Genomic DNA, 25,009 nt, shown 5'->3' on the forward strand with positions numbered 1-25,009 from the left:
GAAAGTACAGGTACAAAATTGATAACTAATACCAGAAAGCAAAAATTAAAAATCTAGAGTAGAGTTTGGAATTTCAAAAATAGAATGTTAAAAAAAAAAAAAGAAGAAGAAGAAGAAAAATAAAGAGAGAAAACAAACAAACAAATACGAACAATGTCACAAAAATTATAAACAAAATACAGGTACAAAATTGATATCAAATACCAAAAAGCATAAATTAAAAATCTAGAGTAAAGTTTGGAATTTCAGATATACAATGTTATATAAAAGAAGAAGAGAAAGAAACAGAGAAGAAGAAAAAAAAAAAAAGTCACAGAAATTATATATAAAAAAAAACTATAGGTACAAAATTGATAACATATACCAAAAAGCGAAAATTAAAAATCTAGAGTAGAGTTTGGAATTTCAAAAATACAATGTTAAAGAAAAGAAGAAAAAAACAAACAAACAAAAAAAAAACCAAGGTCAAAAAATTATAAAATATATATATATGAAGTTTGCTGAAGAAGAAAAAAATAGGGTCTTTTTTTTTTTTTTGCAAGGTAATAGGATATAAAAGTGAAAATTAAAGGAACAATAGAGGACTTAAATTTTTTTTTTTTAATTAAAAAAAAAAGAAAGAATGATCGTAAAAATAATAAAAATATATCTAGGACTTTTTTGTTTTTTTTTTTGTGGGTGTTGTGGGTTCAGTTCATTTTTGGCTAGTTCCTTGGTCAGATTTATATTTCTCAAGATCTATAGGCCCCTTCCTATGTAGTCCGTAGTAACCACAGGGTTTTGATCTATTGCCTGTAGCTTCCAAGGCGTTTCCCTCTGTTATAACTTCTTCTGTTTGCTAGTCTCTTCAGTATCTGGTTTCCGCCCTGACTCAAAGGGCACGGTGGAGGACACTTTTTTTTTTTTTTTTAGGCTTACTTGTTCAGTCGCGCTGTGAGGAGGGAGGGAGGGATGCTGCAAACAAATAACACTGGCGTGGGCTCGCAGTGCCTCAGCCGCCCTGGGTCTGCCCCCGCTCACGGCGCGTGTAGCCTCCCTGTCCACACTGCTCGGACTCTAGGTTGTTCCGCCGGGAACAATCCGAGGCTGGCCCTGGGCTGCATGCACCTTCCAGGTCCAAGCCGCTCAGGTTCAGGCACTCGGGTAGTCCTCAGAGGCGCAGACTCAGTTGGGCCTGCGTTTTGTGCTCTTCCCAGGTCCGAGCGCCAATTTGCTCTTCCCAGGCGAGCGCCAATGCTGCGACTTATCGCCTCCCCGCCACTCGGTTATCTGGATGTAAAACCGGCGCACCTTCTCAGGCAGATGTTGACCGTCCAAACCCCCAAGAAGTTTTAGTTAGCAAAGAAGCCTGCTTACAATTTTATAGATAATGTCTCTCTGGGGCTGCGATTGCCCCCTTCCGGCTCTGGCTGCCTGTCACCGGAGGGGGAAGGTCTGCAGCCGGCTATCTCTGTTCAGTCCTTTGTTCCGTGCGCGGGCCTGGCGGTCTTAGGTTAGGGCTGGCTTTTCGTGTGGTAGATATCCCACAATCTGGTTTGCTAGCCCAAATTATTTCGCTCAGATAGCGCTCAGGGTATTCAGGCCAGATTCTTACTCTCAGCGATGCAGCCCACGCCGCGCCTCCCTGCCCAGCCCTGGTTTGCTAATGGCGGATGCAGGCGTCTGCGCTGCTTCTCTGCTGGGGGAGTTACCGTAGGGCTCGCAATCTGCGAGTTTTAAATTGTTTATTTATTTTTTCTCCCTGTTATGTTGCCCTCTGTGCTTCCAAAGCTCGGCACAGATTCAGCAGTGAGAAGGTTTCCTGATGTTTGGAAACTTCTCTCTTTTTAAGATTCCCTTCCCGGGACGGAACTCCGTCCCTCCCTCTTTTGTCTCTTTTTTTTTGTTTTTAATATTTTTTCCTACCTCCTTTCGAAGAGTTGGGTTGCTTTTCTGGGTGCCTGATGTCCTCTGCCGGCATTCAGAAGTTGTTTTGTGGAATTTACTCGACGTTTAAATGCTCTTTTGATGAATTTGTGGGGGAGAAAGTGTTCTCCCCGTCCTACTCCTCCGCCATCTTGGCTCCTCCCCTTGTCTTTATATTTAATGTGCAGTACTTAAGGCAGCATATAATTATCTTATTTTTTATACAGTCTGAAAATTTATGCTTTTTAATAGGTGTGTCAGACTTGTTACGTTTAATATGATTATTGATATGATTGGGTTTAAATTGCCCATCTTACTATTGGTGGGTTTTTTTTTGGTTCCATCTGTTCTTTTATTTCTCTCTTTTTTATTTTTTTAATATAAATTTATTTATTTTAATTAGAGGCTAATTACTTTACAATATTGTATTGGTTTTGCCATACATCAACATGAATCTGCCATGGATGTACACGTATTCTCTTTTTCTCTGCTATCTTTTTATCTTCAGTTAGCTTTTTATCAAAATAACATTTTGTTGTGTTATTTTAGTAGTTCTTTTAGGGTTTGTAGTATAAATCTTTAACTCAGCAGTCAGGAATCTATAGTCTCAGGCCAAATATGGGCTGCTGATATTTTTTGTAAATAAAGTTTTATTGTAACATAACCACACCCATGTGTTTAACTATTGTCTATGGTTGCTTTTGTGCTTCAATGGCAGCATAATTGTATGGTCAGTTGTACTTAATTTTATTAAATTTAATTTTCTTGTACTCTAGATACTTGTGTTTTCTTACAAAGTATTTAGCTTTGTTCTGGGATGCAGTTAACCTGTTGAGTCTTGCCTTTAACTTTATTATGTGAGACAAGAGCAGAATTTAGGACTAATTTTTTTCTAGTACTGAAATGACTCTTCTTATTACTCTAACCAACACCCTATCAGTTATGTGATTTTTCACTCTCATTTGTGGGTACAGGACTTATCCTAGTCCTTTGTGAGCTCTGTGGTTTCTTTCTTTTTTTTTTTTTTTTTTAATTTACTGTTGTTCCTTTCTTGAACTCAGGTAGTTTCCTTAGATCTATAAATAGTAATTTTTCATGGATGACAGACATCCTGAAATTCACCTTGTTAGGTGATGGATATTTTTATATTTTGGTTTTTGTATTTCTCTAAATATTATTGAACTTTGTTCTGGAATTTGTGTAGTTTACTGTGAACTAGTTTATTTCAGGTTGTTTAACTGGACCAGAGCAACATTTAATCAATGGTTGATTTTACTGTACTTGGAAACAAAATCCATTTGATTCCTACATCCAGTGCCCTGTGAATTACAAAGTTTTCTGCTCTCTTTGGAGGTAACATGAACCATTCCTGACCCTGTATGAGTTCCATGGATTAGTCCCTCTAATCCTTTCATTGATTATTTTCCTGGCTCAGGTTAGTTTCCTCACTCACAAATGCTGAGTACTTGAGGGAGACCATCTATATAACTCTATAGTTCTCTGTGTAATTATCTCTTCTGTACTCTGTCTTGTGAATTCTCTCCATCATGTCTCCCCAGTCTCTCAGATCCGTCTCATCAACTTAGGAGTCTTCCAGGCTCTGCCTGACTTTACCCTCCTTGCATTACTGCCTAGAAACTCTTTATAGATAGTAAGCTAGGACACTGTAGACTGTTTCTATCTCTCAGTATTCACTGTCCTTTGTTTCCTGATGTCTAATGTCTTGAAAAGTGTCATTTCATATATTTTGTCCTGTGTTTAGTTGTTTCAAATGGGAGATTAAATCCTTCCCTTATCTACTTCATTTTGTCTTGAACTGATAGTCTAAGAATAAGTAGAATTTTAATTGGGTGGTAGTGATTCAACATCTCACTTCCAGAATTAAAATTTTGAATGTGGGAGAGCTACTGTTGATTCCCAGAGCTCTAGAACTTGCTGTAAGAACGGAACACTGTGCTTTCGGGATGCTAGCCGTTGCTTAAATGGCTGAGGTCTCTGGATTGTATCTGTTTATCTCCAATGTAGAACATTCCATGCACAAACATAGACTGTGACTTTCATGTATTGTTTATTATAGAACAGAATTCTCTGTGTGACAGGGTCTGTCTAGGACGCTGTCCCAGAGGGTTGTTAAAGGACCTTATTTTTTTTAATTTTTTAATGTAAATTTATTTAATTGGAAGTTAATTACTTTACAATATTGTATTGGTTTTGCCATACATCAACATGAATCCGCCACAGGTATACACGTGTTCCCCATCCCGAACCCCCCTCCCTCCTCCCTCCCTGTACCATCCCTCTGGGTCTATTAAAACCTGGTTCCTAGATATAGAGGGACAACAGTGAAAGGTTGTTGTTGAACCACGCAAAGACACCGGGATTCTTGGCCTCCGGAGGAGAATTCAATCTGGGGCCAGAGATGAGGCTCGATCACTCAGAGCTTTTGTGTAATAAAGTTTTATTAAAGTATAAAGGAGATAGAGAAAGCTTCTGACATAGGCATCAGAAGGGGGCAGAAAGAGTACCCCCTTGCTAGTGTTAGCAATGAAATTATATACTCTCTAATTAGTTATTACAGTGAATCAAAAGTATATCTGGAGGTTGTAAAGACCTCACTAGACCTACTCCCATAATTTACATTTTAAGATAACAGGATTAGCCAGAAGGTTTTTTCCAGAGACTGTCCTCAAGCAGTATACATTATTGTTATATAATCTTAAGGAATGTAGAGGGGAAAAAAAAGTTTGTCCTTTCTTCTTCCTTGAGAATTCCAGAACCCTCTCTCCTTGGGGACCCCTAGACTTCTTACCAACCTGCCTGGGAAATGACCCTCTCAACAGTATTAACAGTTGTTCATGATTTCTTATGTTAGACTGTAGAAGTGACAAGAATAATTGAGATATTCTTACTTGTAGTTGTTTTTGATTTTCTTTTAAACTCTTCAGACCTCTATTCTCGATGTGAGACTATCTAAACTCATACTAGCACAGAAATGCAGTTAGTAAGTTTTGATTCCTAAGTCTGGAATATTAGGTAATAACAAGCATTTAAAATTCATTTTCCAAAGACAATAAATTAGTATAATCATTAAACAGGCTTCTAAGAAATGATTTAATGGTTACTTCTATAGACAGCTTGTTAATAAGTTTTTTTTTTTTAATTGGTTTTACTTCATGTATCTGTACAAAAAAGCTGCTATATCATATCACCAAAAATGAGAACTTACTTACTGTTTAAGTCTTAGAAAGACACTTTTAAAAATACATTTTTGTATGTGTTAATATATATGTTTTAAAGGGAATGACACCTCCCCCAAATTTCTTTCCTTGCAAACACACACACATGCGTGCACACACACACACCTCTCTCTGAGGCCATACCATATTTTGCTAATGTCAAGAAAATATAATGGGATGAATGACTGATAATTATAAAGCTGCTAGTTCTTCCAAAATTAACTTGTAGACCTAACAAGATTTCAAACAAAGTCCCAACAGGAATTCTTGTATGAAGTTGAAAGATGATTTTATCAGTGTCCTTGGAAAAGTAAATGAAAAGAACTAAGATGTTTTGAAAATAAAGAACACCCTCTCCTAGCTCTATCACTTGTTTAAAACCTTATAAGGCTGCTACTATAAGCAAACCGTCGTAGTATCAACACAAGATTAGAAACATACTGCATATTCCAGGAAAATTCTGGTATATGTGATTTATCATATATTATAATAGAAGAAGAATCACAAGTTAATGGCAAAGAGATTGATTGTTCAGTAAACAGTATATGAGAAATTGGTTAGATATTTCAGAAAGAAAAAAAACATTTTAAATTATCACTACCACATACAAGGATAAATCTTACTTGCATTGAAGAGGTAAAATCTGGAAAAAATTTCATCCTGAAAGAAAATGTAGCTGAATATGTAGTTGATTGAGGAATACATGACAGCCCACTCTAGTATTCATGCCTGGAGAATCCCCATGTACAGAGGAGCCTGGTGGGTTACAGTACGTGGGGTCACAAAGAGTCGGACATGGCTGAGCAGCTAAGCACAGCACAGCACATGTAGTTGATTATTAAATGGAGGTCTCCTTGATCATGAAAGTGATGAAGTAAAATCATACAGAAATTATATATAAATTTGTGTACATAAAATTAAGAATTACTCAACATCAAAAACCATCACAAAGTGGGGAATATACCTACATGTAATATGATGAACTGACATTTTTGTTATTTAAATAATTTTTACCAATTGAAAAAAAACAGTAAATAATGGGAAATAGGCAAAAACATTACTGATAATTCACTAAAAAATTAGAAAGGTCATTAGACATGGAAAAATATAAAGCCTAAGAATAAAATTTTAAGACAGTGGATACCATCTTTATCAGTTTATAAAAGATTTTTTAAAGGGTAATTTTCAGTGCTGCCATGACTATGGTAAGACATGTGCTTTCGTAAGCTGCTGATGGAAGTGTAAATTATTGTAACCCTTTGACAAATAATTTTGTTATGTATGTCAAGAATCATGGACTGTTTATTCTCCTTGACTGTATAGTATTTGCCTTTTTATTTCTCAGAAATCCATTTTGGGGAAGTAAGCATAAGTATCAGAAATATATATGCATATTCCCGAGTTATTTATAACAGTCAAAAACTGAAATAACCTAAATAAACATTAGGTAAACTATAGTAAATTAGTATGTTGATGTTGTATAGCTATTGATAACTCTTTATAAATAAGTTTTAAAGAAATTAAAAGAATGCCTATGATATTAAGTGGGAGAAAAGGAGTCTACTAACTGGTATATATACAGTGTGATCTCAAATATATTGAAACACACACACTCATACATATATACAGAATGTCTTGAAGAGCAAACAAAAATACTAGCATTTCTTACCTCAGGGTGCTGGGGTTTTAGATGATTTTTATTTGGGGGAAGACTCAGGGTAATTAGTGACTAGGAAAGCATTAGTGGTAGTGAACCTGAAACTTATAAAAGTTTTAACATGGCATATGGCAAAATTGGATTCTGGGAAATAGGGAGTTCTTAGGGACAGTTATTTCTGAGTTCAAATCCTGAGCGTTCTTACTGTGTTTTTCTGGGTAGGTTAGTTTATCACTCTGAGTGTCCATACATAAGGTGGTGATAATACCAACCTTGTAAGGTTGTTTGGAAGATTGTAATAACATAATGAATGAAAAGTTTAAACTATAAACTGGTGAGTATATTATCTTGTCATGAAATTTTCTTTGAGGAAAACCTCATGAGGGACATAAATAAGAAACTTACTGTTATGTGCTAGTCACTTTTCATTCAGTATCTTCGAAACAACCTTATGAGGTCAATGTTATCACCACCTTACATAAGGACACTCAGAATGATAAACTAACATGCCCAGAAAAACATATAATTGCCATAAGCTATAAACTGGGCTTTTTTAGTGGTGCAGTCGTAAAGAATCTGCCTGCCAGTGCAGGAGACACAGGGTCCCTGGAAAGGGAAATGGCAACCCACTCCAGATTCTTGCCTGGGAAGTCCCATGGACAGAGGAGCCTGGCGGGCTACAGTCCATAGGGTCACAAAGAGTCCCACACAATTTACGACTAAAACAACAACAACAAACTAAACTATAGACTGTTTCTTCTTTTAGAGTTTCAAAGATTTTTGTTTAGGGTTTTCTTATGTGTTAAATTTCAATGAACGCTTTGATTAGCCTTATTCAAAGGTGAAATAGATAACATCTGTTTTTCTTCTTAATAAAATATCAAGTGAAAATATTCTTATACTTTTACCATTATAATAGTCAAATGAATTCTCCTGAAACTTAGATAATGAAAGTCTTTGTTTTTCTGCAGATTATTTCAAAAAGTGAGTGGAGTATCAAAATTTATCTTTAATTGCTCATTCTCAGCAATTTTACTAGTAACCTTAATCGGCATAATATAATTCAGTGGCCATGATTCTGAGTGGACAAGCCAGTTTCAAGATTTTATGATATGTCATTCAAATTTTGAACTTTCTTAATAATCTATATATTTCTTTAATGAAAATAAAAAATTTCTAGACAAGTTATTTGTTTTGCCAGTTAGAAGCCCTTGCTAAATCTTAACAATTACATCTAATGGTTGAGTAGTGCTCAATTTTGTGTTTAAATAACACTTACTTATGAATATAGATGTAAACCTAAAATAATACCACCTCATCATTGCACACATAGAATTTTATAATTTACAAAGCTTTTTTTCCCCACATAAACTAAGCTGGCTCTTAAAACAATCTTGTTAAGTAGATGTAGCAGGTACTATTATCCTTATTTTACAGGTTTAGAAACTTAAGCCCAGAGGGCTAAGTGACATGTCAGACGTTATACTGCTAATTCTAAGTCCAGTGCACTTTTCACTTTATCATAGTAACTCTATTCCTAGCCACAAAAGATTGAGGAATTCAATGCCTTTAGACCCATATATTCTACGGGCAGAAGAGTCCTGGAGCTACCCCTTAGGTCAGAAATTGGATTTAGAATTGTTTTTAATGTAAGAGTTACTAATTGACAACTTACGTTAGTAATAGAAGCTTTAGGTTAGTAGACTTGCTAAAAGCAAAATTATCGCTGAGAAGTGATAGTAGACAATGAAAGAGAAAATAGTAAAAATAGTGGAATTCCAGTACTAAAACCAAATATCGTTATCTAATATATCGTAAAGATCCTGAGAATATCCCTATATATTAGTATACTAAAATTAATAATTAAATCATGATAATAAATCATTTTTAAAAAGGTAAATCTGTGCAGTACATTCAGTGTAAATAGATATACAAACTGCATAATATATTTTAGGAAGATCCACAGTAAAATGTTTAATAGTGAGAGAAGGATTCTTAAAGAGGTTAATTTCATCTGTATACTTGTTTTATTTGCCTATTTGCCTAGATTTGTCTGTTTCCTGTTTTTAAAAAAATAAAATTTAAATAATTGCAACATTGAAAAAAAGATTAAATGGTAAATTATTATTTTTATTCTAGGTTCTGTTTACAGAGGAAGATGTGAAATTCTACCTTGCAGAACTAGCCCTCGCTTTGGATCATCTGCATCAATTAGGAATTGTATATAGAGACCTGAAGCCAGAAAAGTAAAGTTGTATTCTTTTTATGTATACCTGTTCCCAGTATTTCTACTACTTTTTTCTCCATTAAGTCTATTATTTTAAAGATTCTATGAAAAGATACATGAATTATATAATTATATGAAACATACTTTAAAAAGTAGTCTTCATCCTATACCCATTGATTTTAAATTAGTCATTTCAAAATTTTCTGGTATATCAAATTTTATGTGAATATTTTATCCTGTGTTATTGAATGTGAATTTTGATTTACAGCATTTTGCTTGATGAAATAGGACATATCAAGTTAACAGGTATGCAGATTTTCTTATTCTATCCTAAGCCTGTTTTCTGTTTTTATTAATATGTATATTTGTCTGAGCCTGTTTTTCCTCTTGATTTAATTTGCATTTTATTCATTTCTTTAGTGAACTTAAATTCATTTAAAAGGTAGATAACTCTCAATATGCTCTATTGTAATACAAAAAATTATACAATAGTGTCATTATCCTCATTAAGAAATGACATTTGGTTTTCTAGGTAAAAGCACATAATTTTGTTTCAGTCTAGACTGAAAGATTTATCATAAGTAGTTACCACATTTGAAATACAGTGAATTATAAACTTTTAAGCCAGGTGTTTCATAATCAGAGGTTCATTTTATTCCTTTTTTTTTTTTTTTTTGGTAAAAACACGTTTTATTTTTTACTTTATTTTGAATGTTGAGTGTTTACAGTATATAACACACTCTGCTAATTCTCTGAGGACTCTTAGGCATAAAGTCTCCTTATTATACCATTAAAATCTTTTACTTTCAAATAATTATAGACTGACAATAAGTTGCAAAAATAGTACCATCACCCAGCTTCCCCTATGGTGACATTTTATAAAATTACTACTGCATTATCAAACTCAGGAAATTGATAGGTACAGTAGAACTAACTAGACTGTATACTTCACTTGGATTTCACCAGTTTTTGAATGTATTCGTTTTTTTTGTTTGTCTCCATGACATTATATCCATATATGTAGATTTGAATACCATCATCATTATCAATAAGCAGAACTGATCTACAACCATATCTGTCCATTTATAATCACACTCTTACCCCCTTCTTTAACTCCTGGCAACCACTTATCTCTCTACATTTCCCAGTTTGTTATTTTAAGAATATGATACAAATAGAACTGTACAGTAGTCACATACCTGGACATTTATCCTAGAGAAATAAAAACTTACATGCACACAAAAAATCTATACATGAATTTTCATAGCAGCTCTATTTGAAATGGCCCAAGGCCAGAAATGTCCAAGATGTCCTTCAAAGAGTGAATGGATGAATATATCTATATAGTAGAATACTACCCAGCACTGTATGCAGCAACTTGGACTGGGCATTATGCTGAGTGAGCCAATCTCAAAAGGTTTCTTATGTTTTAAATAGGTAGTAAATTCTGTATTTAATTATCAGAATGTTAAAAAAGAGATAAAATGAAGATATGGTCTTTACAAAGAAGTTTGGACCAGTACACTTTAAAGGTTCAGTTCAGTCGCTCAATCGTGTCCGACTCTTTGTGACCCCATGAATCGCAGCACGCCAGGCCTCTCTGTCCATCACCAACTACCGGAGTTCACTCAAAATCATGTGCATCGAGTCAGTGATGCCATTCAGCCATCTCATCCTCTGTCGTCCCCTTCTCCTCCTGCCCCCAATCCCTCCCAGCATCAGAGTCTTTTCCAATGAGTCATCTCTTCGCATGAGGTGGCCAAAGTACTGGAGTTTCAGCTTTAGCATCATTCCTTCCAAAGAACACCCAGGGCTGATCTCCTTTAGGATGGACTGGTTGGATCTCCTTGCAGTCCAAGAGTCTCTCGAGAGTCTTCTCCAACACCACAGTTCAAAAGCATCAATTCTTCTGTGCTTAGCTTTCTTCACAGTCCGACTCTCACATCCATATATGACCACTGGAAAAACCATAGCCTTGACTAGACGGACCTTTGTTGGCAAAGTAATGTCTCTGCTTTTGAATATGCTATCTAGGTTGGTCATAACTTTTCTTCCAAGGAGTAAACGTCTTTTAATTTCATGGCTGCAGTCACCATCTGCAGTGATTTGGAGCCCAAACAAATAGAATCTGTCATGGTTTCCACTTTTTCCCCCTCTCTTTGTCATAAAGTGATAGCATTGTGTTCCATGATCTGAGTTTTTTGAATGTTGAATTTCAAATCTGCTTTCTCACTCTTCTCTTTCACACTCTCAAGGGGCTCTTTAGTTCCTCTCCAGTTTCTGCCTTTATGCAGACTTTTATATATTAATACCCTGTCATTCTGGCACCATTTATTAAAAAGACTGACCTTTTTTTCCCCCATGAAGTTGCTTTTATACCTTTGTCAGAAATAAGCTGGCAATATATACCCAGTTCTGTTATCAGTTCAGTTGTTCAGTTGTGTCTGACTCTTTGCCACTTGATGGACTGCAGTGCACCAGGCTTCCCTGTCCATTACCAACTCCCAGATCTTGCTCAAATTCATGTCCATCAAGTCGGTGATGCCTTCCAACCATCTCATCCTCTGTCATCCCCTTCTCTTCCTGCCCTCAAACTTTCCCAGCATCAGGGTCTTTTCCAGTGAGTCAGTTCTTCACATCAGGTGGCCAAATTATTGGAGTTTCAGCTTCAGTGGCAATCTTTTCAATGAATATTCAGGGTTGCTTTCTTTAGGATTGACTGGTTGAATCTCCTTGGAGTTCAAGGGACTCTCAAGAGTCTTCTCCAACACCTCAGTTGAAAAGCATCAATTTTTTGGTGCTCAGATTTTTTATGGTCCAACTCTCACATGCATACATGACTCCTGAAAAAACCATACCTTTGACTAGATGAAGCTTTGTCAGCAAAGTAATATCTCTTCTTTTTAATATGGTATCTAGAGTTGTCATAGCTTTTCTTCCCAGGAGCAAGTATCTTTTAATTTCATGGCTGCAGTCACCATCTACAGTGATTTTGGCTTCAACAGTATGTGAACTGAAAGCTTCCAGGTGTTCAAGCTGGATTTAGAAAAGGCAGAGGAACCCGAGATCAAATTGCCAACATCTGTTGGATCATAGAAAAAGCAAGAGAATTCCAGGAAAACATCTACTTCTGCTTCATTGACTATGCTAAAGGCTTTGTGTGGATCACAACAAACTGTGGAAAATTCTGAAAGAGATGGGAATACCAGGCAACCTGACCTGCCTCCTGAGAAATCTGTATTCAGGTCAAGAAATAGCAGTTAGAACCAGACATGGAGCAATGGACTGGTTCCAAATTGGGAAAGGAGTACATCAAGGCTGTATATTGTCACCCTGCTTATTTATCTTATATGCAGAGTATATCATGCATAATGTCTGGCTGGATGAATCACGAGCTGGAATCAAGATTGCAGGGAGAAATATCAGTAATCTCAGATATGCAGATGACACCACCCTTTATGGCAGAGAGTGAAGAGAAACTAAAGAGCCTCTTGATTGAGGTGAAAGAGGAGAGTGAAAATCCTGGCTTAAAACTCAACATTCAAAAAATGAAGAACATGGCATCTGGTCCTATCACTTCATGGAAGATAGATGGGGAAACAATGGAAACAATGACAGACTTTATTTTCTCAGGCTCCAAAGTCACTGCAGATGGTGACTGCAGCCATGAAATTAAAAGATGCTTGCTCCTTGGAGGAAAAGTTATGACAAATCTAGACACCATATTTAAAAGCAGAGACATTTCTTTGCCGACCAAGGTCTGTATGGTCAAAGCTCTGGCTTTTGCAGGAGTCATGTACAGATGGGAGAGCTGGACCTTAAGGAAGGTTGAGGGCCAAAAAAGTGATGCTTTTGAACTGTGGTGTTGGAGAAGACTCCTGAGAGGCCCTTGGACTGCAAGGAAATCAAACCAGTCAATCCTAATGGAAATCAACCCTGAATATTCATTGCAAAGACTGATGCTGAAGCTGAAGCTCCAGTACTTGGCCACCTGATGTGAAGAGCTGACTCATTAGAAAAGATCCTTATGTGGAAAGATTGAAGGCAGGAGAACCGGATGACAGAGGATGAGATGGTTGGACAGCATCACCAACTCGATGGACATGAGTTTGAGCAAGCTCCAGGAAATGGTGAAGGACAGGGAAGCCTGGAATGCTGTAGTCTATGGCGTCCTCAAGAGTCGGACACGACTGAATGACTGAACAGCAATAAATATGGTATATTACCTTGAAAAAAATCTTGAAATTTGCTTGTAGAATGGGAAATATTGCAGATTGTACGTTATTGTGAAAAAGTGGAAGGTAGATTATCTGGAATTGGGAGTTCTAATACTGTAGGTGAACAGGAGTAGCTCATAACACATGTGATATGGTGATCTTCGTGTATGTATTTCTGCTTGGCTCAGTTTAACTAGGTACAGTTTTCTAGTGTTTCAACCAGTGTTTCTTGTGGATAAAATTGCACATAAACCAACCTAAAAATTAAATTCATGTTATAGTCACCAAGCAAATTCTAGTGTTAAATGTATTTTTGTCAGAAAATAGTACAGCAAAGGACCTTTGTGAAGTGGTGTAAATCTCTGAAAGGTAACAGTAAGGTATAAATTAATTGGAACAAATTTACATTTTTAAGACAAGCATCATAGCAGAACTATATATGTCAGTTCTCCAGTACAATACTGTCTTGATTATATAGTTTATAGTAAGTATTGAAGTCAGGTAGTACGATTCCTTGAATTTCCTTTTTGTTCACATTTTTTGGCTATTCTGTTTCCTTTGTCTTTTTATATAAATTTTAAATTCAGCTTGTTGATTTTTACAAACAACATCTTGCTGAGATTTTTATTAATGTTTCATTGACTCTGTAGATCAGTTTTGGGAGAATTGACATCTTTAACAACACTGAATCTTCCAAACTGTGACCAATATCTCTCTCCATTTACTTATATCTACTCTGATTCCTTTCATTGGTGTTTATAGTTTTTATCATGCTGATCTTGCATATACATACTTTGTATATTTTTATCTATGGGATTTAATGTGAGTTTTTGGTGGTATTACAAGTAGAGCTTATAAAATTTCACCTTTCCATTTTTATTGTAAGTATATGGAAATAAGATTGATTTTTATGTACCTTTAGCTCTTTGAAGACCAAAAGCAAAAATGGAAGTTCTCCAATGTCAAAGCAAAATTTGCTTTTCTAATATCTGCAAATTAGCATCTCTTTTTTGTCTTAGGCTATTTTAAAAATCAAATTACTATAACAGTGTTGACTTAATTGTTGTCATTTCAAAGTTGTTGAGTCATATTCTAATATAAACATGAAAACGTGTATTTTTAGGATGAGGTTTAATTGCACAATTTTAAATGCTCTGATTAGTTTAGTTCAGTCGCTCAGTCGTGTCCGACTCTGCGACCCCATGAATCACAGCACACCAGGACTCCCTGTCCATCACCAACTCCCGGAGTTCACTCAGACTCACATCCATCAAGTCAGTGATGGCATCCAGCCATCTCATCCTCTGTCGTCCCCTTCTCCTCCTGCCCCCAATCCCTCCCAGCATCAGAGTCTTTTCCAATGAGTCAACTCTTCTCATGAGGAGGCCAAAGTACTGGAGTTTCAGCTTCAGCATCTTTCCCTCCAAAGAAATTCCAGAGCTGATCTCCTTGCATCCAAGGGACTCTCAAGAGTCTTCTCCAACACCACAGTTTAAAAGCATCAATTCTTCAGCACTCAGCTTTCTTCACAGTCCAACTCTCACATCCATGCATGACCACTGAAAAAACCATAGCCTTGACTAGACAGACCTTTGTTGGCAAAGTAATGTCTTTGCTTTTCAATATGCTATCTAGGTTGGTCATAACTTTTCTTCCAAGGAGTAAGTGTCTTTTAATTTCATGGCTGCAATCACCATCTGCAGTGATTTTGGAGACCCAAAAAATAAAGTCTGACACTGTTTCCACTGTTTCCCCATCTGTTTCCCATGAAGTGATGGGGCCAGATGCCATGATCTTCGTTTTCTGAATGTTGAGCTGTAAGCCAACTTTTTTACTGTCCAGTTTCACTTTCATCAAGAGGCTTTTTAGTTCCTCTTCACTTTCTGCCATAAGGTTGGTGTCATCTGCATATCTGAAGTTATTGATATTTCTCCCAGCAATATTGTTTCTATCTTATGCTTCTTCCAGCCCAGGGTTTCTCCTGATGTATTCTGCATAGAAGTTAAATAAGCAGGGTGACAATATACAGGCTTGACGTAGTCCTTTTCCTTTTTGGAACCAGTCTGTTGTTCCATGTCCAGTTCTAACTGTTGCTTCCTGACCTCCATATAGGTTTCTCAAGAGGCAGGTCAGGTGCTCTGGTATTCCCATCTCTTTCAGAATTTTCCACAGTTTATTGTGATCCACACAGTCAAAGGCTTTGGCATAGTCAATAAAGCAGAAATATGTTTTTCTGGAACTCTCTTGCCTTTTCAGTGATCCAGTGGATGTTTGCAATTTGATCTGTGGTTCCTCTGCCTTTTCTAAAACCAGCTTGAACATCTGGAAGTTCATGGTTCACATATTGCTGAAGCCTGGCTTGGAAAATTTTGAGCATTACTTAAAAATGCTCTGATATAGTATTGTAAAATACAGGCTTTTCTCCATTCTTTCCATTAACTGGTCTCACAGGAGCTTTCTTAATGGTAATTGTAGGCCATGCATGAATACATTTAATTCATAGTTTTGTTTCTTTTGGTATTTTCTAGTTTCTGAAAATCTTCAGATATATATTTGTGCAATATTGTTATAGATTTTGGACTCAGCAAGGAATCAGTAGATCAAGAGAAGAAGGCCTACTCATTTTGTGGTACAGTGGAGTATATGGCTCCTGAAGTAGTAAATAGGAGAGGTCATTCCCAGAGTGCTGATTGGTGGTCATATGGTGTACTTATGGTAAGTAGTGTTTTTAAAATTATGTCAATATAAATTAAATATTCTTTAGAATTTTAATCTTAGTATTGGAATGTGTTTGTTGAGAATAGGGTTTTAAAAGTTCATGATTGTTTTTAAAGAATTTGTGATTGGCTAGCTGTCATATTATAAGAACTAACGTTTTGGTGTTGTGATTTCTTTTAAAGTTGCTTGATTAAAAGGCAACGGCAGCATTCTTTTATAAGTTATCCAAATTTAAAAATTAGAAAAACCTGTTAGATTTTAGATTTCAGAATACTGTGTTTAGTAGTACATAATATTTTAATTAGGTATCACAGAATGTAGCACCTTACTGTTTACTATCTTATTGTCACATTATTTCAAGCATGTCTGTAGAAAGATTATAAACCTCTTAAGGAAAGCAATTCTGTCTTCTACTTGTTCTACTTTTCCACAATATCTAGCATATTGAGCATATAGACTGACTAATGTGGTATAAGATTAATCATAGAGTTTGTAGTGTTAAGTAGGGCGATAAATGAATAGCTATTGAATCCGATACAGTTTGCTTTAGAAACTTGATAATCCATTTTTACTTATTTATCACTATACGATTTATCGTATAGTGAATTACTATACAATTTATCAGTATATTAAGTGGCTATTATAAGCCTGACATTTGGTAAGGGCGATGGATTGGAAACAGTCTGGAAGTACAGTATTTGACATTTTCCTTGGCCTAAAAAGACATGCCATCTGGTTGGGGAAACAAATGTAATAGCTAAGTAAATTGTCTGGAAGTACCTTAGGAGTTCAAACAAGAATTCATTCAAGTTGATATAGGGAAAGCAGAGGAGACAGAACTTAAATTAAGCCCTGAAGGATGAATAAAATTCAGATAACTGTGTCTCAAGGATAATATTGTGATAATATTAGGAAAGATCTGGAGAACCAGTTTAACGAGAGTAGTAGTAGAGAATGAGGGTGAAGGTGGAGGAAATGAAGCTGTAAGCCTATAAGCATTTGTATGCTATTTTCTGAATGGTAAACTTTTGTAAAGTCTTAAACAGGATGGTAGTTAGAGAAAAATTGTATTTTAATACTAGCCTTGGTAGCATTATGTATATGGATTGCAAATGGAGGAAACTAAAAGTAGGAAGACCAAGAAGTTCTCCTTGTAAGACAGTTGTAAGATTACAAAATAAAAAAGGAAATCTTCAAGACATTTCAAAGGAAGAAATGACTGACCTTAGTAGCAGATTAAATGTCACAGATAAAGCAGAGGGAAAGGGTTAAAGACAAAGATACCTTTAAAACTTCAGGGGATTGAAAGAAAGATAGTTCAGTAGAAAAGATAGTTGGGAAGGATAGCTGATTTTGAAAGTGGGGAAATAACTTATTTTTAACATGTTGTATAGGTTACTGTGGGTTTGTATTTAACCCCTTGATAGTAATGAATTAGGAGAGGGCAGTGGAGGGGGCATCAGAATTATCTGAAGACCTTAAAAAAAAAAAAAACAAAGAAGAAAGAAACAAAAACAACAAACAAATACTCTGCCAGCCAATATATAATTTTTTTGAGGGGAAGGTGTGATTCCAATATACTGTCCTTCTCTTTTTCTTTTTGTTCTTTCCATTCCCACCTCTTAATTCTCCAGTTCCTGGGATAGAACCATTACTTTAGGTTTGGAGACAGGGCATTGGAACTTGAGAGAGATGATTCCCATATGCCATATTTCCCTTCTTCATTCCCTTTCTATGACTCCTACCCCTATCACTTCAGTCTTCATTTGAGAAACATTGCTGTAGATTTGGAAGGGAAAGCTGGGGATTGAAGAAGATTGAAACGGGAACCAATTTGTGAGTCATCAGTCATCAAGAGAGAGTTGAATGGATAAGCTAACTAAGGTTCTAAGTTCTGTATTAACAGAGGACTGAGGCCAAACCCATTATTGAATCTCAGCTTAAAATTTAAATATTAGGGATATAAAAACTTTTCTCTTTAATGAGCTTCATTTTCAGACCTTTCTTTTTCCAATATAATTACTTTTTAAAATACCATTCTTCTATGTTCTAGTTATCTGCATTGCCGTTAACTCTCTTTAGGGAAAATATTTTCATTATGCCATGTACAAATTGAAATGGCTCAGTGCATATTTTTACGTTTCTTTCATTGTTAAATGTTTTCTTTAAAAGGTTATCTTTGTTTTAAAAGAGAATGCCTCATGTTTGGGGCTTCCCAGATGGCTCAGTGGTAAAGAATCCACTTGCTAATGCAGGAGCTGCAGGAGACAAGGGTTTGATCCCTGGGTCAGGAAGATCCCCTGGAGGGGAAATGGCAACCCACACCTGTATTCTTGCCTACAGAATCCTATGGACAGAGAAGCGTGGCAGGTTCCAGTCCCTGGGCTTGCAAAGAGTTGAACACGACTGAGCATGCACACCTTGTGTCTGTTTCCACATTGCTTTGGTTTGGGAAATTTAGCCAAATTAGGACTGAAATAATGGTTGGTTTCATTTGCTATGTGTCATCTCTCATTTAGGCTATGTATTGTGGGGTACCAGAGGTGTATTTCCTTAAGTGACCTAGTTTTCTGGTCCTTTTTGATTGCTATCATATAGATCCTGCATGATTTGATGATCACGTTTTACAAATATCAATTTTTTTCCTAAAGAATTTCATTGTGTATTCCAAGTTGTGCTAAACTTGTGTTATTTTGTGTTTATGTGTTTTAGTTTGAAATGCTTACTGGTACTCTGCCATTTCAAGGTAAAGACAGAAATGAGACCATGAATATGATATTAAAGTAAGTGGAAACTTTTTTTTTCCTATGGGGAAGAATTCCTTGCTTTCAGTTTTGACAAGCTTGTTATCATTTTCATTTGACACAAAAGAACGTTTTCACACTGTCTCATTCCCTTTCACCTTATTTGCCATTGTGAAAGCATTCATTAATTTTTTTTTTGGAATTTTTCAGTTTAGAAGTATGACTAGATTTAAATGAAATTTTCTGAAATTTTCTTTTCCAGAGCAAAACTTGGAATGCCTCAGTTTCTTAGTGCTGAAGCACAAAGTCTTCTAAGGATGCTATTCAAAAGGAATCCAGCAAATAGATTGGGTATTGTTTATTTTCTTAGTTTTTATAACAGAATCCTGGGAGGTATAATTATATTGGGAAAATAATTATAACTTTATGTTTTCTGGCTTAACTTCATTTACTGCTGCTATATATTTATACCTAGACTTTTACATTTTATGTATGCAAAGATTCCAGTAATCTGTTATATCTGTGATTAAAAACTGAAGTAGTCTAGTTATGCAAGACTTATATTTAATATATATCATATCATTATGTGTATCATATGAGTGTCTCTTTTGAAGTAATTCACAGAATTCTCCCTTGTATAGAAAAATCCTTTTATATATTTGAAGATAATTATTTTGTTCCTTCTATTATTCATGAAGATAAATATTATGTTTCCATAACTGCTCATTATTTGGACACTTTCTTGTAGTCTTTCTCTGTATCCAAATGTGATTATATTATCCTGTTTATGTCCATGTGTTGAAATTTCAAAGTCACTTTATTCATTGCATTTTTAATTTGATATATAAATAGGAGGTCATAAGTTGAATTATGAAGAAAATAAAACTACTTAAATTATTTTTATATTTTTTAACTACTTAAAGTTTAACATTATGTTAAATATGATTTTTATTTGATTCAGAAGACATTTCAGTATTTCATGATACCCTATGTGCTTCAGCATTAACACCAGCTATTTTTATCATATTAAATTCAAAGGAGCAACTAAGAAAACATCAGATAAGAAATCATAAACTTTTCACTGCAAGAAATCTATAAAATATGTGTATTCCTGTTTTACAGATAACAATCTGGAGGCCAAGTAACCAGATTTTTAAAAATCAAACTGGTAAAAGAATTCTTTCCATTTTTGTAGGTTCAGAAGGAGTTGATGAAATCAAAAGACATCTTTTTTTTGCAAATATTGACTGGAATGTAAGTAGAGTAGAAAGTGTGGTACTGAATACCTTTAAGAAGAGCAAAAACTCAAGAGTAAATGGTAATATGTGGACTTTGCTGATAAACTTAATCCATTTGTTTCATATTTAGTGTGAGATTTTTATTTACAAGCATAGCATATCATGCAGTTACCTTCAACCAGCAGATGCGTGGATGATATATAGTACATTTTTGTTTCTCATTTGTCTTACCTGTTAAGTATGGTTAATATTCTCTTCTATTCTAGGTTGAAGAATATGGGTGGGAAGAAGAAAAAGGAGAAAGGGGATGAATGAAAGGGCAGATTCTTAAAGAAAAAATGAACTGTAAAGAATCTAAGATGTTATTTAATTTCAAATGATCCTTTGTCATGTATTAGAACAATTTAAATTTGCTAAGAAGTAAAAATCTTTGTATAGTTATTTCACTAAATTTTGAGAGGGCATGAAAACAAAAACATAGTGAAATTCTGCAAAGTCATTTATTGAATTTTTTAAGTTGCAACTCCCAGACTAGTGAGCTTTTCACTTTTTCTTATTGTTGCTTACAACACAACTTTATGTATTTTATGTACTATTAATCATCATAGGTAAGCATTTTTGATTATTTACTTCTGACATTGATAGTGAAAATTATCCCCAAAGAAAACATGTCTCTTTTGATTTCTAAGGCAGAGGCAGAGAACCACTATTCACTGACCAAATTATCATTTCATCTGGCTTGTAGAACAAGTTTCAGTAGCCCAATATTTTGATTTATTTTAATAGTTATAAAACTGCAATATAACATAAGCTGTTAGCATTAATAACCTGAAAAGCCTTGTAATGAACATGGGAATTGCATTGCATTTGTCTTATCTGTGTGCATTCCTCTTTCAGTATTCTTCCATTTCCTTGTCATTTTTTTCTAATGCTTCTCTACTCTTACTTTTTCCTTAACTAGAAAAAGCTAGAAATTAATTTCCATTATTTTTATATCTAAAGTTTGTTTATTGCTCTTAAATAACAAAGGAGTAGAATGTGTATGTATTTGAATAAATAAAAATTACTTTTCTATAAAGTGAAAGTAGGTTTATTGAGAAACGTTCCATAGGCAGAATGCAGTCTGTCTTAGAAGGCAAGAGCAACCTGTTTTTGTTCTTTTTTTTTAAGGTTCTACATATGAGTGAGATCTACAATATTTGTCTTACTCTGTCTGACTCATTTCTTCTTAATTCATTCTTCTGTTGATGGACACAGGTTATTTCCATGTCTTGGGTATTGTGAATAATACTTCAATAAACATGGTGGTGCAGATGTCTTTTGAGATAGTGACATTATCTTTTGCAAAACAGATATTATTATTTATTTTTTGTATCTTTGTAAATTAATTTTTACTCAAGTATAGTTGTTTTACAATGTTGTGTTTCTGTTGTACAGCAAAGTGAATCAGCTATGCATCCCCTGTCTTTTGGATTTCCTTTCCGTATAGGTCACCACAGAGCATTGAGTAGAGTTCCCTGTGCTTTAGAGAAGGTCCTCATTAGTTATCTATTTATACATAATAGTGTATACCTGTCAATATCAATCTCCCAGTTCATTATACCTTTCCCCTTACCCCCTTGGTATCCATATGTTTGTTCTCTGTGTCTGTGTCTCTATTTCTGCTTTGCAGATAAGTTCACCTATACCATTTTTCTAGATGCCACATATAAGAGATACTAAAGGATATTTGTCTTTCTCTTTCTGACTTAACTTCACTGTGTATGAAAGTCTCTAGGTCTATCCACATCTCTGCAAATGACACAATTTCATTCTGTTTTATGACTGAGTAATATTACACTGGGCTTTATGTACCATATATTCTTTATCCATTCATCTGTTGATGGACATTTAGATTGCTTCTGTGTCCTGGTTATTGTAAATAGTACTGTGGTGAACATTGGGGTACATGTATATTTTTTAATTATGTTTTTTTCTGCATATATACCCAGTAGTGAGATTTCTGGAGAAGGCAATGGCAACCCACTCCGGTACTCTTGCTTGGAAAATCCCATGGATGGAGGAGCCTGGTAGGCTACAGTTCATGGGGTTGTGAAGAGTCAGGCATGACTGAGCGACTTCACTTTCATTTTCACTTCCATGCGTTGGAGAAGGAAATGGAAACCCACTCCAGTGTTCTTGCCTGGAGAATCCCAGGGAGGGTGGAGCCTGATGGGCTGCCATCTATGGGGTTGCACAGAGTCAGACACGACTGGCGTGACTTAGCAGCAGCAGCAGTGAGATTTCTGGGTCATATGGCAGTTCTATTTTTAGTTTTTCAAGGTACCTCCATTCTGTTATCCATAGTGGCTCTATGAGTTTATATTCCCACCAACAGTGTAGGAGGGTTCCCTTTTCTCCATATCCCTCCAGCATATATTGTTTGTAGATTTTTTTGATAAAGGCCATGTTGGCCATTCTCACTGGTGTAAGGTGGTAGTTCATTGTATTTTTAATTTTCATTTCTCTAATAGTGATTTTGATCATCTTTTCATGTGCCTCATTGGCCATGTGTATGCCTTCTTTTAAGAAATGTCTACTTAGATCTTCCACTCATTTTTTAATTGGATTTTTTTATATTGATATGCATGAAGTACTTATATATTTTAGAGATTAATTCCTTGTCAGTTGTTTCACTTGCAAATATTTACTCGCATTCGTAGGGTTGTCTTTTCATCTTGTTTATGATTTCCTTTGCTGTGTAGAAACTTTTAAGTTTATTTATTTATTTTAATTTAAATTTATTTATTTTAATTGGAGGCTACTTTACAATATTGTATTGGTTTTGACATACATCAACATGAATCCGCCACAGGTGTACATGTGTTCCCCATCCTGAACCCCCCTTGCACCACCCTCCCTGTACCATCCCTCTGGGTCATCCCAGTGCACCAGCCCCAAGCATGCTGTATCCTGCATCGAACCTTCAGGTTCGATTCATTTCTTATACGATATTATACATGGTTCAATGCCATTCTCCCAAATCATCCCACCCTCTCCCTCTCCCACAGAGTCCAAAAGACTGTTCTATATATCTGTGTCTCTTTTGCTATCGTGCATACAGGGCTATTGTTACCATCTTTCTAAATTCCATATATATGTGTTAGTATACTATATTGGTGTTTTTCTTGCTGGCTTACTTCACTCTATATAATAGGCTCCAGTTTCATCCACCTCATTAGAACTGATTCAAATGTATTCTTTTTAATGGCTGAGTAATACTCCATTGTGTATATGTACCACAGCTTTCTTATCCATTCATCTGCTGATGGACATCTAGGTTGCTTCCATGTCCTGGTTATTATAAACAGTGCTGCGATGAACATTGGGGTACACGTGTCTCTTTCAATTCTGGTTTCCTCGGTGTGTATGCCCAGCAGTGGGATTGCTGGGTCATAAGGCAGTTTTATTTCCAGTTTTTTAAGGAGCTTCCTGATGTTCAAGCTGGTTTTAGGAAAGGCAGAGGAACCAGAGATCAAATTGCCAACATCCACTGGATCATAGAAAAAGCAAGAGAGTTCCAGAAAAACATCTGTTTCTGCTTTATTGACTATGCCAAAGCCTTTGACTGTGTGGATTACAATAAACTGTGGAAAATTCTTCAAGAGATGGGAATACCAGACCACATGACCTGCCTCTTGAGAAATCTTTATGAAGGTCAGGAAGCAACAGTTAGAACTGGACATGGAACAACAGACTGGTTCCAAATAGGAAAAGGAGTAGGTCAAGGTTGTATATTGTCACCCTGCTTATTTAACTTATATGCGGAGTACATCATGAGAAACCCTGGACTGGAAGAAACACAAGCTGGAATCATGATTGCCGGAAGAAATGCCAATAACCTCAGATATGCAAATGACACCACCCATATGGCAGAAAGTGAAGAGGAACTAAAAAGCCTCTTGATGAAAGTGAAAGTGGAGAGTGAAAAAGTTGGCTTAAAGCTCAGCATTCAGAAAACAAAGATCATGGCCTCTGGTCCCATCACTTCATGGGAAATAGATGGGGAAACAGTGGAAACAGTGTCAGATTTTATTTTTTGGGGCTCCAAAATCACTGCAGATGGTGACTGCAGCCATGAAATTAAAAGATGCTTACTCTGTGGAAGGAAAGTTATGTCCAACCTAGATAGCATATTCAAAAGCACAGACATTACTTTTCCAACAAAGGTCCATCTAGTCAAGGCTATGGTTTTTCCTGTGGTCATGTATGGATGTGAGAGTTGGACTGTGAAGAAGGCTGAGCGCCGAAGAATTGATGCTTTTGAACTGTGGTGTTGGAGAAGACTGTTCAAAGTCCCCTGGACTGCAAGGAGATCCAACCAGTACATTCTGAAGGAGATCAGCCCTGGGATTTCTTTGGAAGGAATGATGCTAAAGCTGAAACTCCAAGTACTTTGGCCACCTCATGCAAAGAGTTGACTTATTGGAAAAGACTCTGATGCTGGGAGGGATTGGGGGCAGGAGGAGAAGGGACGACAGAGGATGAGATGGCTGGATGGCATCACTGACTCGATGGACATGAGTCTAAGTGAACTCCAGGAGTTGGTGATGGACAGGGAGTCCTGGCGTGCTGCGATTCATGGGGTTGCAAAAAGTCGGACACAACTGAGTGACTGAACTGAACTGAAGGAATCTCCATACTGTTCTCCATAGTGGCTGAACTAGTTTGCATTCTCACCAACAGTGTAAGAGGGTTCCCTTTTCTCTACACCCTCTCCAGCATGTATTACTTGTAGACTTCTGGATAGTAGCCATTCTGACTGGCATGAAATGGTACCTCAGTGTGGTTTTGATGTGCATTTCTCTGCTAATGAGTGATGTTGAGCATCTTTTCATATGTTTGTTAGCCATCTGTATGTCTTCTTTTGAGAAATCTCTGTTCAGTTCTTTGGCCCATTTTTTATTGGGTCGTTTATGTTTCTGGAATTGAGCTGCAGGAGTTGCTTGTATATTTTTGAGATTAATTCGTTGTCAGTTGCTTCATTTGCTATTATTCTCTCCCATTCTGAAGGCTGCCTTTTCACCT

At 35.9% G+C, this 25,009-nt stretch overlaps 1 protein-coding gene across 27 annotated transcripts in view; it reads left to right on the top strand.

Annotated features, from left to right (window-relative positions):
• The window catches only part of RPS6KA6 (ribosomal protein S6 kinase A6), a 388,962-nt gene that overhangs the window by 281,196 nt on the left and 82,757 nt on the right, over positions 1 to 25,009 (top strand). For all 27 annotated transcript variants that reach the window (XR_011565333.1, XM_070784482.1, XM_070784464.1 and 24 more), the window contains 6 exons: positions 8,938 to 9,044; positions 9,294 to 9,331; positions 15,815 to 15,957; positions 18,673 to 18,743; positions 18,967 to 19,055; positions 19,900 to 19,958. Coding sequence is in view for 26 of the 27 variants with exons in the window: in XM_070784482.1 (XP_070640583.1) it covers positions 8,938 to 9,044; positions 9,294 to 9,331; positions 15,815 to 15,957; positions 18,673 to 18,743; positions 18,967 to 19,055; positions 19,900 to 19,958 (507 nt within the window). In the remaining variant the exon portion in view is untranslated. The remainder of the gene's footprint in view (positions 1 to 8,937; positions 9,045 to 9,293; positions 9,332 to 15,814; positions 15,958 to 18,672; positions 18,744 to 18,966; positions 19,056 to 19,899; positions 19,959 to 25,009) is intronic.

Source organism: Bos indicus, chromosome X, assembly GCF_029378745.1.
Source record: "Bos indicus isolate NIAB-ARS_2022 breed Sahiwal x Tharparkar chromosome X, NIAB-ARS_B.indTharparkar_mat_pri_1.0, whole genome shotgun sequence".
Lineage (NCBI taxonomy): Eukaryota > Metazoa > Chordata > Mammalia > Artiodactyla > Bovidae > Bos > Bos indicus.